At 44.5% G+C, this 18,715-nt stretch overlaps 1 protein-coding gene across 1 annotated transcript in view; it reads left to right on the forward strand.

Annotated features, from left to right (window-relative positions):
* Positions 1 to 18,708, forward strand: part of LOC123353070 (tapasin-related protein-like) — a 28,496-nt gene extending 9,788 nt beyond the window's left edge. Inside the window, exons 4-11 of the mRNA XM_044993838.1 lie at positions 234 to 446; positions 6,561 to 6,836; positions 10,324 to 10,665; positions 11,566 to 11,892; positions 12,783 to 12,869; positions 13,612 to 13,628; positions 13,718 to 13,758; positions 16,637 to 18,708. Coding sequence (XP_044849773.1) covers positions 234 to 446; positions 6,561 to 6,836; positions 10,324 to 10,665; positions 11,566 to 11,892; positions 12,783 to 12,869; positions 13,612 to 13,628; positions 13,718 to 13,732 — 1,277 coding nt within the window. The 3' untranslated portion in view covers positions 13,733 to 13,758; positions 16,637 to 18,708. The remainder of the gene's footprint in view (positions 1 to 233; positions 447 to 6,560; positions 6,837 to 10,323; positions 10,666 to 11,565; positions 11,893 to 12,782; positions 12,870 to 13,611; positions 13,629 to 13,717; positions 13,759 to 16,636) is intronic.
* Positions 18,709 to 18,715: the final 7 nt, after the last annotated feature.

Below are 18,715 nucleotides of genomic sequence, written 5' to 3' on the forward strand. Positions count from 1 at the left end.
CAAAGTTTTTTGTACTCCCATAATGCAGAAAAATGGCCCTTCACCCTCAAAAAAAGTAATATTCAAGATACTACAGCCCAAATGGAGCCATTAAAATGGCATAGATACGGTGTTAGCTAAATGCATTAGATTTTTTTTCACATGAGAAAACAAAACTTAATTCGGAGGTATTTTTTATTGTTAAAAGATCAACAGTATTTTTTTAATGCATTTGTGCATGTATTGCCTTGAAGGAATCCTAAAGCACCAGAATGGAGTTGCAACAGCAGGTTCAACCTTCAGTCAAAGTAGGCAGCTTTCCTGCTTGTTTGAGACAACTGAAACAATCCCATTGTTAAGTGAATTCAAGTACATCAGACAGAATGCCTGGCTCCTGCTAAGTGGAACTGAGAGACCTCACCAAGAAAATCCTCCTGCTACTGATACCCTCACATTTATTGTACAAGGTGAGTATAGATGCTCAGGCATATGTGCAAATTTGGTTCCCATTTGAGGGAGTTGTAAAGTAGGTGCAGACTGAGACTTGAGGCAACCAAAATTGGGGCCCCCAATCTCTGGGCAGGTCGCCTCGGGGGGTGTCCTTCAGGTTGCTTAGGGATGGTGGCACACAAATGTTGGAATGCTGCACACAGACCGTCCTCTGGTCTCGCATTCCAGAAGCTTTGCGGGACCTGGGGGGTGATCTCAGAGTGTGGGGGCCTGGAGTGGTTTTTGGTGTTAAACCCCATTGTCAGGAGAGCTGGTGTGTTGCTATGCTTGCGTTGTCCTCCCGTCGCTGTGGGTGAAGCAGGTTGTGCAGATTAGCAGCCTGAATCATCCATCGACTGTTTAGCACATGGTGGGCCTTTCTGATTAAGGCAATAGCTTCCCTATCTCTGAGGCCATATCCTCCCCCATTGTAGAGTTCCCATTTCAGCCTGCTGCAGAGTACAGTTATCCGTAGCACTTGGGGCCCGCAAGGATTCTAAAAATTAATACTGGCCACTCCAGGCTGCTATTAAACTCCCAAAGTTACAGCTTCTGTCTGACCTTGGGTGGGTAGATGCTGCCACCACTCAAGTGCAAAACCCCTTTTAGAACCCGGAAAGGCGCACTTGGGAATGCCTTCCTGTGGGGTACCCTCAAGGCCTCCCACCCCCCCATGTAAGAGCTGAGAAAGAAAATAGGAAATCAGCTGTTGCCACCAGCTAATTAAACAACATGTTCACACACCTCTTAGGACACACAAATCCAATCCTGTTCTTAAAAAAGGTAAATTTTATTAAAAAACCAAAAGGAAGAAAATACATTTGGAAACTCAGGCTATTGCTAGATTAAAAAAACAACACTTACAAGAATGAAGCATCAAGAATCATTTTCTTGAGGTCCAGTTTAAAGGTTACAAGCAAAACAAAAGCATTTGGGGTTAGCACAGGGGAGTTCACAAGCCATAAAGAAATAAAAGAGAGAAACCTAATCGCATCTTCCTAGACATTTCCTGATCTACTTACATATCTGGAGTTTCAAATGAGTAGTTTCTAGGTATGATCTGATGATTTTTCATACTTGACCCAAGCTCTTACAGCATAGCTGCTCTGTCCCTTCTCTCCAGGAGACTAACACAGACAGACAAAGGGGAAGTTTCTTCCCAATTCTGAAAAGTTCTAGCCTTCGTATCGGCTCTTTTGGCCAGGTGCCCACCTACTTCCTTTTACCTATACCTGCAGTGAGACTTTTTAACTCTTTACAGGTAAAGCAAGTAGAAAGCAGCTACTAAGAGGGATTTTATAGCTAACTGGCTGGGTCCATAAAAGGGACCCTCTTCATTTATCATTGTGCCCAACTTCCTTATTTGTGCACACATCCTATTGTCAGTAGAATGTAGGGAGATTGTGGTTCAGGCAACATAAGTGCATATGATCAAAGCATGCTGTTTTAATCTCTTATAATTGGGCCAAAGAAGAATGCATTTTCAGTAGACCACCGAGAGGCATGTGTCCAAACTAGGGATTATCTCTCTGCTGAGCTTCAAGCTTCTCCCAGCGAGGTATTAGAAATGTTTAAAAAAAGACACACCAAAGATGTTTAATAGTAGAAATGTATGTGTTCACTCCCTTCAGAATCAAAAATGGCTGAACTGTTATTGCTCAAATTTAAAATTCATTCTCGGGCAGAGACCACACCTGGAAAACCTCTGCAAAATGAAAGTTACAAACAACTGAAATAAAGCCCTTTAGAATGGGAACGCTTAGTCAACTTTAATGATAACTGTCACTGTGCATTCCAGCTATGATGATTCTGTGTGTGTGCGCACAACAAGCTGTTGGCCTATGGAATTCATTGCCACAAGATTTTGTTGAGATCAAAAGTTTAGCAGGATTCAGAAGGGATTGAATGAATATGAATATGCAGAGTTGTAACGATAAATGCTAAGATATATAAAATCCTCATGCTTCAGGCCATAACACAACCTCAGGAAGAATCTTCCCTGAGAGACAGGCTGTCCCACTGGTTTTCAAACTGTGAGCTGCAACTCAGTTCTGGGTTGTGGAATGGAGGGCGCTGGGTCGCGGTGGCTCAGGTTGGCACGGCAGACTGGGCCGTTAAAAGTCCCATCAGCGGTTCTGCCCAGCTAAGGCAGGCTCGTCCCTACCTGCTCTGACACCGCGCTGCGCCCCGGAAGCGGCCAGCAGCAGGTCCGTCTCCTAGGCGGGGGGACATGGGGCTCCATGTGCTGCCCCCGCTCCGAGCACCGGTTCGCAGCCAATGAGAGGGGGCTGGTGCCTGCAGGTGAGAGCCACACAGAGCTGCTTGCGCACCTCCACCTGGGAGCCGGACCGGCTGCTGGCCGCTTCCGGGGCACAGCGCGTTCCGTGGTGCCAGGACAAGCAGGAAGCCTGCCTCTGCACCCCAGCTATATATAGTATAAATATGTAAATATATGAGTAATAGTGTCCACCTTTCTCAGCTGGGGACCCCACTTCCCCACCGCAAGACACACAAGTATGAGTTCTTGCTTGTGTCCGGCTGTGGGGAAAATTTGGCCCCTGATAGTTTGTTAAATGAATAGATGCTGTGCTCTATTCTAAATTGGCCAATAGATGTCAGCATAACACCCTACAACTAAGCCTGCTATACTAGTCGTTTGTTTACCAACAAGGGGGTGTTGATCTGTGTCAGACTGTTTTCTGTGTGCCAACACACCCTGACTGGTTTCAGCAAATATTTTTACAAGAGAGAAATGTAACAGAAGGATGAGCCTTTCCTTCCGTGAAAGAGTGACAGTGGAGTGAAGAGCTAAACAGTATGTGTTTGACATGAGAGGGTCCATTTTTAGTGCATTCCATAGATTCTCCCATCTATTCTCAGAATATCCAATGCAGCATTTTGAAAATATAGCAGAAGAAATCGTTCAGATTACTGTGGTGATGAGGTCTACAGGTGTATGGCTATAGGTCTATGTAGGGAGGTAAATCTAAGGAAAGGGAGTTACCAAATACATACAGTAGAGCCTCAGTTACGAACACTTCGGGAATGGAGGTTGTTCGTAGCTCTGTAATGGTTGTAACTCTGGTTGTTCTTTAACAACCTGTAGCTCAGGGTACCTTTTAAATTGATTCTTCCAAAGGATACCCCCAGATAAAGTTCATTAGTTCATGCTGAATTAAGGACCTAGGAGGTCGGAAAAAATAAAGCTGGAGGCTAGTTCCAAATTATCCCTTCCTGTTGCAACTTCTGATACAAATCAGTAGCCATTGAATTTGAGCCATACCTGATTTGAGGTGTCAGACACTTGTCTTTATCTGGAAAAAAACAGTTTATCTCACACACACACAGTCTCTCTCAGTCTCTCTCTCTCTCTCTCTCTCTCTCTCACACACACACACACACACACACACACACACACACACAAATTTAAATGTCTTCACTACCTGACGGATCGGCAGGCAGCAATTGATCCAGCGGGGGGGGTGTCAATTTATCGTGTCTAGTCTAGACACGATAAATCGACTCCCGAACACTCTCCCGTCGACTCCTGTACTCCACCACCGTGAGAGGCGCAGGCAGAGTCGACGGGGCAGTGGAGACACCACGGTAAGTCGATCTAAGTACGTCGACTTCAGCTATGTTATTCACGTAGCTGAAGTTGCGTAACTTAGATCAATTTCCCCCGCCCCCAGTATAGACCAGGCCTTCAAAGTGTAATATCAGTGAGTATTCATAATATCACACCCAGCTTTGTTACATATAATTTATAATGATATTGACCCCGGGAGTTGTTAGTTTTCGATTATTTCACAAGGCATATTTGGCACAAAAATCACGGCAGTCGTGTGTAGGGTCTGAATACAGGGGTGCCTAGGGTCACAGTGACTGCAGCTTAGCAGTGGATGGCTGGCCAACCTGAAATGAGTTGGCGGGTCGCGTCCCAGGTTCTAGTGGACAAGTGCCCATGTCAGGGAGCCACCTATATAAGTGGCTTGTTTGGCCATTCTGGCAGAAGAACTGAGCGAGCATGGACAGTGAGGCCCTGATCCTGAGTTGTGGCTCAGCTCTACTCGGTGACTGTTAGGATGGCGGGTGCTGTAAACCCTCTTCTGGCACTGGGGCCTTCTTGGGGACAGACCAGTCCCGGACACAAACCAGAGCAGCCCAAAGACTGAAATATGAAATAACTCTGAAGGTTGATCAACCTCGTACCAACTTGTCCAGCCACATCCCTTGGGCAAGCTCCACGTGCCAGGGCAGCTGGGATGAGAGTGGCCTAGAAGTCACTACGGCAGGTCTGTACCACATAGGGGTGGCACAGGCAGAGCTAATTCTCTGCTGTTGCAAGGAATGATCAGAACCTGACTTTCCGTCAGCTCCTGGTTGAGGCACTTTAGTAGGTCACTGTGGGCGTTATTCAGGCTGGGATGTGGTATGTGGCTAAACAGAAGACTTTGGGGATTGCATACACAGGAAAAGGCCCTGCAGTAGCACTAATTCCCCATGTGGACTCTCTTACCGCAACCTAAGAGCATGTTTGTGCACATCAGCTTAATATACTTTGGAAGTATTCCAAGCTAAACTGCATTAAGAGTGTCCGCATGGGGAGTTGGTGCAGAGTAGCTAACTCACTTTGAATTCACACCCTAGCTTACTGCATGCTAACTTCTCTGTGTAGATAAATCCTCAATCTTCACTAGCATTAAATTCACTTAGTAAATGAATATTTAATCATTTTGCAAGCGTGGGAAGACATCTGCCAGGGTAAATCCTGCTGGGAATGTTGTTAGCTTGTGCTGTTATATCATCATCAGATAAAGTTAATCACAACATAGGGGGGATATGCAGAGTACATTTCCCTCGAACTAGTCACAACAGAGTAGGAGGATTCAGAGAAAAGATGTGCCTCTTGGAGCCCTTTTATGCAGAACTGTTCATGGTGGGAGAGGAATCTGAGCTGCAAAGTTCAGATCTTGATCCAGGTTTCAAATTCCCCTATGTGTTTGGGGGTTTGCTTTGGGTCTATCTTTAGAAATAACATTATTGTGTGATTTATGATAAGTGACTTATTGTGCGGCTGACAAATAACCTCTTGTGAGTATGGTGGATGACAAAGAGTAGTGACAATATACTGCATTAAAGAAAAGAACTCAAGGGGCAAGAATACCCCTATGTTCGTAAAATGTATCTTACTAAAATGTACCCCCCAGAATATCTCATTATTCAGTCTCCTGAACTCTGTGCTTTTCAAAATGCACTCAAGTGAGGGCCGTCAAATTCGTGGAGGGATCTCCTCATTCTTTTCTGGGGACTGGTAAAATACATTGTGACGAGATGAGCCCTGCAGCTTACCTCTAGAAATCAGGACATCGGTCTGTTTTCTTGGTCTCTCATCTGTTGAGTTGACTGATTCTTTGGCTATTCTTTCAGCCAGTACAAGGGCTGTGAACCGCTTAAGTCTCTGTACAGGGGTGAGCTTCACCCTTTAAGCCCTTGGATGGCAATAAAATAGCAGTTAATATTCAGAGCCAACTGCCAAAAGCTCCTTAGCGCATATTGATAATATTCGACAGTCTGCTGCCTCAGAGATACTCATTTCAAAGATGCTGAAAACTCTAGATCTACTGCTGATCTCACTTAAATCTTGTTACTCCGGTGTAACTCTATTGATTTCTGTGTCGTTTCTCATGACTTTCACCCGTGTAACAGAGAGGAAAATCAGGCTCTGTCATGTCAGACCCTCCTAAAGGCAGGGTAATTAGCCGTGAAGGAGAGGTGCGTGTGGTATTCATTAGCAAGAATCTTTATCTTAGTCCTGAGATGCTACAACCAAATTAAGGCCACAGCTCTGCAACTGGGTCCATAAAGGCAGAGATTTGAGCCTGTAAAGCGCCTGTTGTAAAACCGGGGGCTTGGGGAGAAGATTTCCATGCTGTTTGTGCGTGTGCTGAGAGTGGATTACAACTGAGATTGAATAGGGTTGCGTAGTATTTGCTGTTTGGGCTGGTGTGCATAGATAGTTAGACTCTCTCCATAATATTTATTAAGATGAGCTGGGATTCTAACAGGTGCATGTGTGTTTTTTCATGCAGAGTCCTCACTGGATATTCTCCAACATGTGGATGAGGATACTGACCAGCTTGAATGTAAGATTAGCAGATATTTTACAGATAACACCCAGATCCTCTGGCCTGGGTTACAAACTCAAGTTCATAAACTAGATTCGTGGTTCACTGGCACCATAAAGCACCTGGCTGACAAATTCACCATTACAGTCTTTTTGGTACAATCAAGTGCCAGCAAAGAGGCAGAGAACCAAGTCCCCGAAGATGTTTCTCAAGGCAACGCAGGGAGATTTTATCTTTCAGGTAACAATAAGACTATCAAAGAAACATTGAATAATAATGATGTTAATCGTAGTTTGCTCTTCTACTGCACCATCCAAATGAGGACTTTGTTTTATAGGATCCATGTTGCATTGTAACAACCATGTGAGTTTGGCGATGAAGTAACTAGCATCGTGATATTTTTAAAATATCCCCATTGGTGGGTTTAAAATAGGGAGAAGCAGCTTTGCTAGAGTTGTGTATAATCGAAATAATGGATCTCATTCTTGTTTACACTACGGGAGTATTGCCGATCCTTCCGATTTTATTTGGGGTGTTCTTTTATTTGGTGTTTTCCTTAAAGCCCCAGCTCATGGAATCTTGTGAATAAGAGACAATCTCGACAATCTTTTTGAAAATAAATAAATTAGTCAAATATATATATATATTTTTTTAAAGTAAGTTTCTAGGCTTCATAGTTATGGAGACCATGTTGAAAATTTGACCCCGGTGTCTCTTTAAGGCTCAAAACCTAGAAGGTAAATAAAAAGACCAAAAGTTGTGGTTTTTTTTTTAAAAAATCTCTTACTTTTTAAGCCAATTTCATGGTTCTGGGAGGTCTGACTCCTGGGTTTTGAATACTTAGGATTGCCAATACAGCTAAGGCCACTTGACTCCAGTGTCGCAGGGTAAAGGGGCTTGAAAGTAGATGTAAAGATAACTTGTGTTACCAGAAAAGTGTAACATGGCAGCTTCTCAACCCAAATGCAAGTAGTAATAACAATGGACAGTAATATTTAGTACATGTACAGTGTTTTGCATATTCAAAACCACCATAGAGACATTAACTAGCTAATGCTCTAAGCACCCTTGTGAGGTCAGGGATCATCTTCCCTTTTCAGATGGAAGATTGAGGCAGGGAGGTGGATTGGCTTAGTGGCAGAACAGAAAATAGAATTTAGACTCTGTGCTCAACCCTCTCGGCCATGTTGCTTTTACACACACACGCTCTGTTTCACTCTTAGTCTCACTTTTATAATAGCAGGAGTGGGATTCTGATGTCCAAAAGACAGGCTTCAGCAAAGAGGCTAAACGTTTGGTGATTGGTTGGTTGGTTGACCGGCCAACCCAGATTCCCATTGTAAATTGGGAATAACTTGACTGAAGTGATAGATAGATAGATATAGTCTTTCACCTGAGGATTTTAAAGATTTTTATAAATGTTCCCCAGTTATTTACTATCACGAAAATCTAGATTGCAAAAAACAGTGTTGGTTAACTAAGACTTGTAGAGAGACAAGGTGGGTCAGGTGATATCTTTTATTGAGCCAACTTCTGTTGATGGGAGAGACAAGCTTTCAAGCTTATACAGAGCTCTTCTTCAGTTCTGGGAAACTAATTCAGTGTCCCTGCTAAATACAAGGTCTGAAACTCTTGAGTTCTCTAATATCCTGGGTCCAACACTGCTACAACACAGTATGACTTGTAGCACAGTTATGAATTATTGAAGGTTAATTGTACCCATTATTCAAATGGAGAGACTGAGGCACAAAGAGGAGTTAAATGGCTTGACCAAGGGCACAAAAGAAGTCAAGTATCAGAGGGGTAGCCGTGTTAGTCTGGATCTGTAAAAGCAGCAAAGAATCCTGTGGCACCTTATAGACTAACGGACGTTTTGCAGCATGAGCTTTTGTGGGTGAATACCCACTTCTTCGGATGCAAGTGGTGGAAATTTTCAGGGGCAGGTTTATATATGCAAGCAAGAAGCAAGCTAGAGATAACGAGGTTAGTTCAATCAGGGAGGATGAGGCCCTGTTCTAGCAGTTGAGTGAAAACCAAGAGAGGAGAAACTGGTTCTGTAGTTGGCAAGCCATTCACAGTCTTTGTTTAATCCTGAGCTGATGGTGTCAAATTTGCAGATGAACTGGAGCTCAGCAGTTTCTCTTTGAAGTCTGGTCCTGAAGTTTTTTTGCTGCAGGACGGCCACCTTAAGATCTGCTATTGTGTGGCCAGGGAGGTTGAAGTGTTCTCCTACAGGTTTTTGTATATTGCCATTCCTAATATCTGATTTGTGTCCATTTATCCTTTTCCTTAGAGACTGTCCAGTTTGGCCGATGTACATAGCAGAGGGGCATTGCTGGCATATGATGGCATATATTACATTGGTGGACGTGCAGGTGAATGAACCGGTGATGGTGTGGCTGATCTGGTTAGGTCCTGTGATGGTGTTGCTGGTGTAGATATGTGGGCAGAGTTGGCATCGAGGTTTGTTGCATGGATTGGTTCCTGAGCTAGAGTTACTATGGTGCAGGGTGCAGTTACTGGTGAGAATATGCTTCAGGTTGGCAGGTTGTCTGTGGGCGAGGACTGGCCTGCCACCCAAGGCCTGTGAAAGTGTGGGATCATTGTCCAGGATGGGTTGTAGATCCCTGATGATGTGCTGGAGGGGTTTTAGCTGGGGACTGTATGTGATGGCCAGTGGAGTCCTGTTGGTTTCTTTCTTGGGTTTGTCTTGCAGTAGGAGGCTTCTGGGTATACGTCTGGCTCTATTGATCTGTCTCCTTATTTCCTCGTGCGGGTACTGTAGTTTTGAGAATGCTTGGTGGAGATTTTGTAGGTGTTGGTCTCTGTCTGTGAGGTTAGAGCAGATGCGGTTGTACCTCAGTGCTTGGCTGTAGACAATGGATCTTGTGGTGTGCCCGGGATGGAAGCTGGAGGCATGAAGGTAGGCATAGCGGTCGGTAGGTTTTCGGTATAGGGTGGTGTTAATGTGACCATCAATTATTTGCACCGTAGTGTCTAGGAAGTGGACCTCCCGTGTAGATTGGTCCAGGCTGAGGTTGATGGTGGGGGTGGAAGCTGTTGAAATCGTGGTGGAATTTTTCCAGAGTCTCCTTCCCATGGGTCCAGATGATGAAGATGTCATCAATGTAGCGTAGGTAGAGAAGGGGCGTGAGTGGACGGGAGCTGAGGAAGCGTTGTTCCAGGTCAGCCATAAAAATATTGGCATATTGTGGGGTCATGCGGGTGCCCATAGCGGTGCCACTGATCTGGAGATATATATTGTCATCAAATTTGAAATAGTTGTGTCTGAGGATAAAGGCACAGAGCTCAGCAACCAGTTGTGCTGTGGCATCATCAGGGATACTGTTCCTGACAGCTTGTATTCCATCAGCGTGTGGGATGTTGGTGTAGAGAGCCTCTACATCCATGGTGGCTAGGATGGTGTTTTCTGGAAGGTCACCAATGCATTGTAGTTTCCTCAGGAATTCAGTGTTGTCACGGAGATAGCTGGGAGTGCTGGTGGCATAGGGTCTGAGTAGAGTCTCCACATATCCAGACAGTCCTTCAGTGAGAAGTCAGTGGCAGAGTGATGAATTGTACCTGTTTCTCGCTCTGACCGCATATAAGCTTTATTCTGTAGTATGGGTTTGTGTATCTTTAGATGGCAGTTTGTACTCTGACTGTGTTTAGCACCATTGATCCAAAATCTGCTTGCTCTAATGATGCTTTGCCATCTGTATTACAGGTGTATTCTTGGTACGCACAGGACCCTCTCTAATCCAGTCTGGCTTGAATAAGGATGTCCTCCTCAGCTGTGCTTTCTCAGTCGATCACCACACCGATGTCACCATCAAATGGGTATTACAGCAGAGAGGGGGACACAAGAAGCTGATATTTGCCTACAATGGATTTACCAGGCAGGTGGAACACAAGGATAAACGGGCTGAGATGTTCCTAGCAGAGATGCCGAAGGGGAATGCTTCTCTCTTACTAAGAACGGTGGGAGTAAGAGATGCAGGAACCTATTCTTGCTCAATATTGGTGTCGTCACTTCTTTGGGCACAGAATGTCCAGCTGGAAATAGTAGGTAATTGGTTGTTTTAAAATATATTGGGCAACACTGAAAATTTTGTATGATCTTCATTTAGCAGGATAAGAGGATGCTTGCTTTGATATGGATGGATGATCACTTAACAATCGCTGTGTATCGTTCAGTGTTTATTAAGTACTCCGCTGGAATTGAGCAAAGGGGGAGAACTTGTGAGGCTCTCAGACGGGATCCAGTCTCCTTGCCATGTGATCGCTATCTGGTGCTTTTTTTTTTCCCCCACTGCCCTTTAATTTTGTCTCTGAGGGATAAACACTCCTATGTCCAACTCCATCAAGGAATGAATCAGGGACCCAAGACCAGGGCAAGAGGTTGGGGCAGATCCAGCAGCAAGGGTCCATGCTCTCCCCGGTCTGTCTTCCGTATCAAAGATAGGGCAGCTGACTTTTTAGCCAATGGAGCATCCTTTGACAAATCCTGCAGTACAGCCAGGTCACATTCAGCAAGCTCCTTTTTTAAAGGATGATTGCTGCACTTAGTAGTTGTGTCATTTCCCTTTTCTGTGGTAAACTTAACGCCTGCGGGTGGGACACGTCTAAGAGCTTTTTAATGGTTCCATGTCATTCTTCTCAACCAGCCAACACTTAAATGTGGGTCACAGTGGGAGGGAGACACAAATGTATTCCTGTACGAAGCTTTATGGGATTCCTTCCTTTGGTGGAGTGAAGCTCTGTCTCTTGATTTCTGTTTCTGGTGCAAACAGTTTTCAGCAATATAAGTGAGGGAAGCCCAACTTGTGTGGATGAGAAGTTATTCTGGGGCTAGAATGAGTGATATCTTTAGAAATGAGGGACGCTAACTGGTGCCATTTTAATAGCTGGGTTTGTTTATTTTTAAATGGATCTGGATGCAGCAATGTAATGACTTTTTATTCACCAGAAAAGCCCACGGTGACCCTCAATGCTGACGTCCTGTCCCTGGTGGAAGGAGACGAACACAAGCTGGTCTGTGACATCAGTCACTTTTACCCTCACGATGCCGAGGCTCAGTGGCTTCAGGAACCAATGGAGCAGGGGATGCTCCCACATGTGGTGTCTCACGTTGTCTCTAGTAGTCACAGGCACAACAGCGATGGGACTTACAGCTTCTCCAGTTACTTCCTGCTTAAGGCCTCCCTCAGGGACGATGGTCGAAGGTACACCTGCCGGGTGGAACACCGGAGCCTGAAACACCCGATCAAGAAGAGCCTGACGGTGAAAGTGACAGGTACAGTGTTCTTGGAGGAAACAGCATTGATTTCTTGACTTCTTACCCCATGGCAGATCTGATCAGGAATTTTCTCCTGACATTTTTCCTGACAGAAAATGGCTTTTTCAACTAACCAGAAATTTTCATGACAATATTTCCATTTTTGTTTTAAAAAAAAAAAAACTTTTTTGACCCAAAAAATGAAGAAAAATGCACAGCAAACTTAATTTATAATCAGCATTTTAGGGGAGGAAGACTAGAAATCCTTTCCGGATCAGTTTGATCCTGTGATGTTTGTTTGATTAATTTGTTAAAGAAAAACAGTGTGCCCGGTGCAGTAGAAAGCTTAGGAACAAAGATGGTCCCTGCTCAGAAAAGCTTACTGAGTGCCTGTGTTTCCATGCTGTTTTGAACTCCTTTCCACCGGGCAACAGAGATGGGGCTCTCTTGGAGGGATTTCAGTGAGGAGTGGAGAGTGGTTTGGTGAGCCGTAAGTGTTAGGATAGTAGACAATAATTACAACCACCCATAAAATCTTTGTGCTTATGTATTATCTCCCACTCTCGTGCTCAGCTATCAAATATCAATAATAACCTTTGTTCAGGGCTCTTCCTAGGGGTTAATAACTAACTCCTCTCAACTTCAGGCCTTTAACACCATGTGGTCGTAAATCCCACCTCGTTACTTTGATCCCCCAAAGTTTCTTGAGCCTCAGCTGTGGTTTGTTCTGTTTATTTTATTTTGTTTTTAATCCTCTGCAATAGACTGTTTTTTAACACACACAGATGTCATATGGCTTCGTTATTGTAAATCAGATCCACGTCCCCTAAGAAGCATCAGGGGGTTTATTCTTCTCTGCAGGTTGTTCTTATCAAATTGTTCTCTTTTATTTGTTTATTTATGGACAGAATCTACCTCAGCAACTTGGTTCCTTGTCATCCTATTGATCCTTCTCGCTGGGTGTCTTGTTGTGACGTTGTATTATCTTTACCGAGGTAAAAAAAAAAGTGTGTGAAAACCAGACTTTGGGGTGGAAAGGAATTTGCTGGCATCCCCATTATTTATTTGTATTATTGTAGCGCTTAGGAGTCTCAGTCGTAGATCTGGACCCCACTGTGCTAAACGCTGTAACAAGAAAGTCCCTGCCCCGAGGAGCTTACAACCGGGGGGGCTCTAGCTTTTTTGCCGCCCCAAGCACGGCAGGCAGGCAGCCTTCGGCGGCTTGCCTGCGGGAGGTCCCCAGTCCCACGGCTTCGGCGTACCTGCCGCCAAAGCCACGGGACCAGCGGACCTCCCGCAGGCAAGCCACCAAAAGCTGCCTGACTGCCGCCCTCGCAGGGACCGGCAGGGCGCCCCCCGTGGCTTGCTGCCCCAGGCACGCGCTTGCTGCGCTGGTGCCTGGAGCCGCCGCTGCTTACAAGCTAAATATAAGACAAAAGGCAACAGGTGGATACAGACAGACAGATGAGGGAAGTAGAAGGAAACACTGAGACAATACGGGTCAGCATGACAGGCAGTGGCCTCCGCACGCCAGCAGCCTCACTGTTGTTCTATTGAAAGACAGGGTCAGATCCCCAGTCGACATAGCCCCATTTAAGTCAATGGAGCCTGGCTGATTTACACCATCTGAGACTCTAAGCCCACACTTCTAACTGTAACGGAGTTGTCCAGTTATGGCTGTGGAGTGGTGTCTATAGTTCAACGTTCTGGCTGACCAGTCTTTCTTTTCTACCCTAGGGATGAGCACCAATAAGGTAGGTTTGTGTTCTGTTGTCTACACATTCCCTTTATGTGGTTTCCATTGGCCTGTTCTCTAATGTGTTGGTCTTTGTTTAAATTTCAGCCAAAACCTTACTAGAGCACAAGACCTTTCAGTCCAGTCAGGTAAGAGGCAAAGGATCCCACTGGCAATACGCCGTAACCTGTAAGGGTACGTCTGCACCGCCCGCGGCACCGAGCTTGGGTGCACAGACTTTTTAGCACGGTAGCCCAAGGCCCGTGAGCCCAAGTCTGTTGACCTGGACTCAGAGGCTCGCTGCTTCTGGCTACGAAGCTGTTCCCTAAGAGAGCGTGGGTGGGGTTTTCATTAGCCTAACTCCGCTCTCACTGGAAGCAATGGGGTTTTTTATCCTGACTTCAAAGGGAGGGAGCACAGTTAGGCCAACGCTGAGCTCTCTGAAAAACCCCACTCTGTGTTGTTAGTGGAGTCCCTATAATTTAGAGATAAAGAGGGTGCGGGGAGGGGGGGTCAGCAGTCGTGAGCTCTGCCACTGAGTAACTTCATCGACTCAGGCAAGTCAGTTATCCCCTTTGTGTCTTATTGACCCATCTGCTGACTAGAGATGATAATTATCTGCTTCTCACTCGTGTTGCGAGGCTTCACTCCTGACTATTTGTAAAGTGATTTACTTGGATGGAAGGGGCTAGATACATTCCACGTGTGTTTGAAGTTGTTTCTACTTATTCCCAAACACAAATAACAGAATCCCCCTTTGTTTTTTCCCCAGTGTACGTTTTTTTGCAGTCGGAGGCAAATGGTCTCATTGCATGCATTTGAAGAGTGATAGTCTGGTTTTGCAGTATATACTAACTCAAAGATCAGCATTATGAGGAGTTGCGTAGCCATAGCACTGGGCAGTGCCCGCAGGCAGATGGCAACAGGCTGCTATAACTTAGATGAGCCTTGAGCGGCTCCTGGAGCAGCCCCAAATCAGGAGAGACCAAATGTAGCTTAAAGCCATCATATCCCTAGGCTGCGAGTTCAGTACTGTGCCTCACCCACCCCAAATCGCTACACTGTCAATTGGGCATCTAACTTCCTTAGGCCTGGGCTGCACTAGCGCAGGGGTTCGAACTAAGATACGCAACTTCAGCTACGCTAAAGTCGAAGCATCTTAGTTCGACTTACCTGGCCGTCCTCACAGCTGCGAGTCGTACCCTTAGGCTCCTTTGAAAAAGTCTAAATCCCCTAGATTGCCTTGAAAATCTTAACCAGGGCAGCTTTACCTGTAATGCTCCCTTTCTTTTCTTTTATGCAGAAAGCAAATTAACAGCTAACCTCCTGAGTGACAATACATCTTGCCTTATCTGCCTCTTCTTTAATTTGCATTTGATTTAGTTAAGAAAAACAAAGCTGCTTAATATTTCATTGCCCCGGGCATTTTACGGCCCTGTGAACATAGTGGTGTTATAAAATTTAAAGTAGTGTTACTGCATATTCCTTTACAAACTTTGCTTATGAGACTCTCCTGAAGTTGAAAGCAGCCACTCTTTAAGGAGTGCACAAAAAAGGAGACTGCCAAATTGTAGGCTTGGAAGTAAAGAAGAATTCTGTCTCCAGCTGAAACTACAGAGGAAATTTTAGTGGCTCAGATTGTAATTACCCAAGCTGGAATTGGGTCACAACAGCAGGTTAACAACTCTTATGCTTCAAAAAAGTACTCTATTGAGTATTTAGTGACCACAAAGTTATTGGGACTTAAGTTCTCCTCCTCACTGGAAATATTAGGACTTGGGACCAAATGAGACACAAAACCTTGAAATCATAAGAGCAAAGTCAAAAATACTTCCTGAGGCTGGTTACCATGGGGCTAGGATTTTGGCTCTCAGACATAAGCCCTTAAAACAGTGAAGAAACGGCAAACAAAAAACACCGAGTGCCTCAGTAGCACTGAGAGTGGGATCAGATCAGTCACAGGTTTTTATGCCATTGGTTTGGTTTGCACTCTTGTGTCATCTTCTCTTTTCAAATCCCTCTGTCTTATCCCTTTGAGAGCAGTATGCTCATTTGGTGTTTTTTATGACCAGTCTCTTGTTATGGTGGCATCTAGAGGCTTCAGCCGTCATCATGGGCCCATTGTCTTAGGCACGGGACACACACTTAGGCAGTCCCTGCCTGAAAATGCTTATAACTGAAATAGACAAAGGTCAGCAGAAAGAAAGTATTAACCCCATTTTAGGGGTTAGGAAACTGAGGCCCAGTGCAGTGAAATGACTTGCCTGAGATATCAAAGAGTAGAGCTGGGGACTAAACTATAATTTCCTGAGTCCTAGTTCAGTGGAAGATGTCACACTATAACTTCAAGACTGTGATTGAAAGTGAGGTGAACCTTTTTTTCCAGGATCGACGCAGCTGATCAGCAACTGCTAGAGAGAACTTCTGTGACTGAAGGCCAGGAGCTACCACTAAGGGTTTGGGTCTTTTGTTCAAATATGTTGGACAATTTAGTGGGGACTCTGGAGTCCACCTAGTGTCATGCAAGTTGCTCATCTGCCGTGCATACCTGCCAGGGGAACCTAAATTAATATTACGGTTGATCAAAATAATTTGTCAGATCTGTTTTGATGGAAAATAGCTTTTCAAAGGAAACACATTTTTGTGAGAAATATTCATCTTACGAAATGCGTCAAAACAAATTTTGGCTCAGGTGTTTTTGTTTCTTTGGGTTTTTTCCTCTTTTATCCACCCTTTCTACCAGCAAAGGGAAGTTTAAAAAAACCCAGACATGAAACGGATTCATTTCATCAAAACAACTTGGTGAAAAATTTTGAACAAAGCAAAAAGATGTTCATTCTGTTCTAGGTTCTTTCCAGGAAATATTTACCATTTTTAATATCATCTACACATTCAGTCTAGTGGAGAGGAAGTACAGAAAAATAGTGTGCTCTGTATAAAGAATGATGCTCCAAGCAGGCCAGGCTTTCTGTTTAATCCTTTTAAAGAAATTAATATAAAATACCCTTTTCTGTCCCTTGCTTTTAGGACGTGCTGCTCCTCAGCTGAGAAATGAATCACCGCACAGAGAGTGGAAAGAAAGAACATGTGCCTCTGACTTCATCCTGCGCTGGATCTGCCCTAGTAACTCTAGCTGGTGTTTCTCCGAACACTGGTCTGATTCTGTGTTGCCTTGTACACTTTGTAGTCATGTACGCTTATAAAAGCTACGGCTGGTGGGAGTGGAGAATGCTGATTTGGTCGTGTTGCACACAAAGTTGAGCCCAGAAAATGAATGAATGAAAGAAAAAGTTGAGCCTACTCTGCACACCGTGATTTTTTTGTACTGCTATGAGTGTTGGTTAGTGGTATGAATTTTTCTTTTTAACTAATGCAGCTGGTAGTTATGCCAGTACATTCCCATCGGTGGACACCTATTCCCCTTACCACATGGAAATAAGATGCACTAAAATAGCGTCATCCATACGAGGGGGGATTGTAATACTGTAGGCTGGTATAGTTAATGGAATACAACTTGTATGCATAGAAGGCCATAGATAAGATCCTTTAAAATTATGGGCCAGATTCCTTGTTGCCCTGCCCCTCGTATAATCATTTACACAAGTGCAGATTAGGTATGAAATATTCCCGGTCTGATTTACTAGCATTTTGCACTGATTTTGGCCAAGTTTACACTATGGGAGTGATAGTAGCATAGCTAGCTGTAGGATATGAAAAGATTTGTTTTTCTTGTCGCTGTAAGAACACCACCTCCCCAAGCGATGGTAATGAGGTTGATGGAAGCATTCTCCTGTCGACCTAGCTATAGATGGGGGTGTGGATCTATATAGACCAGGCCTTTGGGGTAAAAAAAACTACACAAGGTGCAGGGTGGTGGAGAATCTGGCTTTATGACCTCCAAGAGTTTTCACCAGTATTTCTCAGCCATCAATCAGATGTCCTGTATTTGCATGTTAGGATTGTTATGTTGGGGGCTTATGGGTGGTGGTGTGTTTTTTAAAGCCACATGGGTGCTCAGGTAATTTATCCTAGTAAATGAACAGCAAGAGTTCTACTCTGTTCCCTCTGTCTTGCCTCCACCCTTGCTGGTTTGAGCACCTTCTCTGCAGTACTTGCCATCTGTATCTCTCTGCTTTAGCTTTCCACATAGCTTCAAACGTGTCTTTGCCCTGCTTAGTCCTATTAATTTTTCTCTTGTCGCTATAGAAATGCTTTAATTTATTGAACAGGCAGACAATACCTTCACACCATTGTTACTCTAACTTGTACCATCCATTGTCCACTCACTGGTTCGTATCATTCACATCTGCCTTGTTTGTGTGGGGAAAAAAAAACTTGTGCAAAATGGGGTGGCATCAGGCTGTACATGCCATTGCTCAGGCATGGTTTTTATATCGGTGCTTCTTTTTGAGGAGTTAAATATTGAAGAAGACAGCCAGTGCCCAAAATGTAAATGATGTGCATATGCAAGAATTAAGTTCTACACCTGAGAACAATCCAGAAATGGAAGCTGTTGCCAGAACGTGGCAGCCTGTTTGGTAAGTAGAGAATGTTCCACCAATGCCCTGCCATCTCTATGCGCTGCTTGGCAGGTTTCCAGGTGACATTTAAGGTATTGATTTTGACCTATGAAGCCCAAAATGGCTTAAGGACCAAGCTACCTGAGACTCTGTTCTTGAGATGAGCAGACGGGCTGGAGTCCTAGGGGACTACTGGCTGAGCAATTCTCTGTGCTGACCCCAGAGCTTCAGAATTAGCGCCCCCCCATCTGAAATAGACTGTCTGATCAACCTCTGGGCACATTGCAAATCTTACCTTTTAGTCCCCAGGTATTTGAAAATGGTGGTTGCATGCAGGCAGGTTGGTTATAAGGGTGGGAAATGGTTAGAGAGAAAAGGTATTTGAATTTTAAAGTTGCCTGGGTCCCTGGTGGTCATTTACATTGTTTGGCTGTACTTGGAAGAGCTTGAAGTCATGGTGTCTAGAATGTACTGTTCTTGTGCAAATTTGAATCAATCAATCTGCTTGCTGGCTTTCTTAAATGCAAAGGGGTCATTAAACATTTAACAGCAATAAAGCCACATAAGAGAAACTCAAATTCTGATT

This window comes from Mauremys mutica, chromosome 19, assembly GCF_020497125.1.
Source record: "Mauremys mutica isolate MM-2020 ecotype Southern chromosome 19, ASM2049712v1, whole genome shotgun sequence".
Taxonomy (NCBI): domain Eukaryota; kingdom Metazoa; phylum Chordata; order Testudines; family Geoemydidae; genus Mauremys; species Mauremys mutica.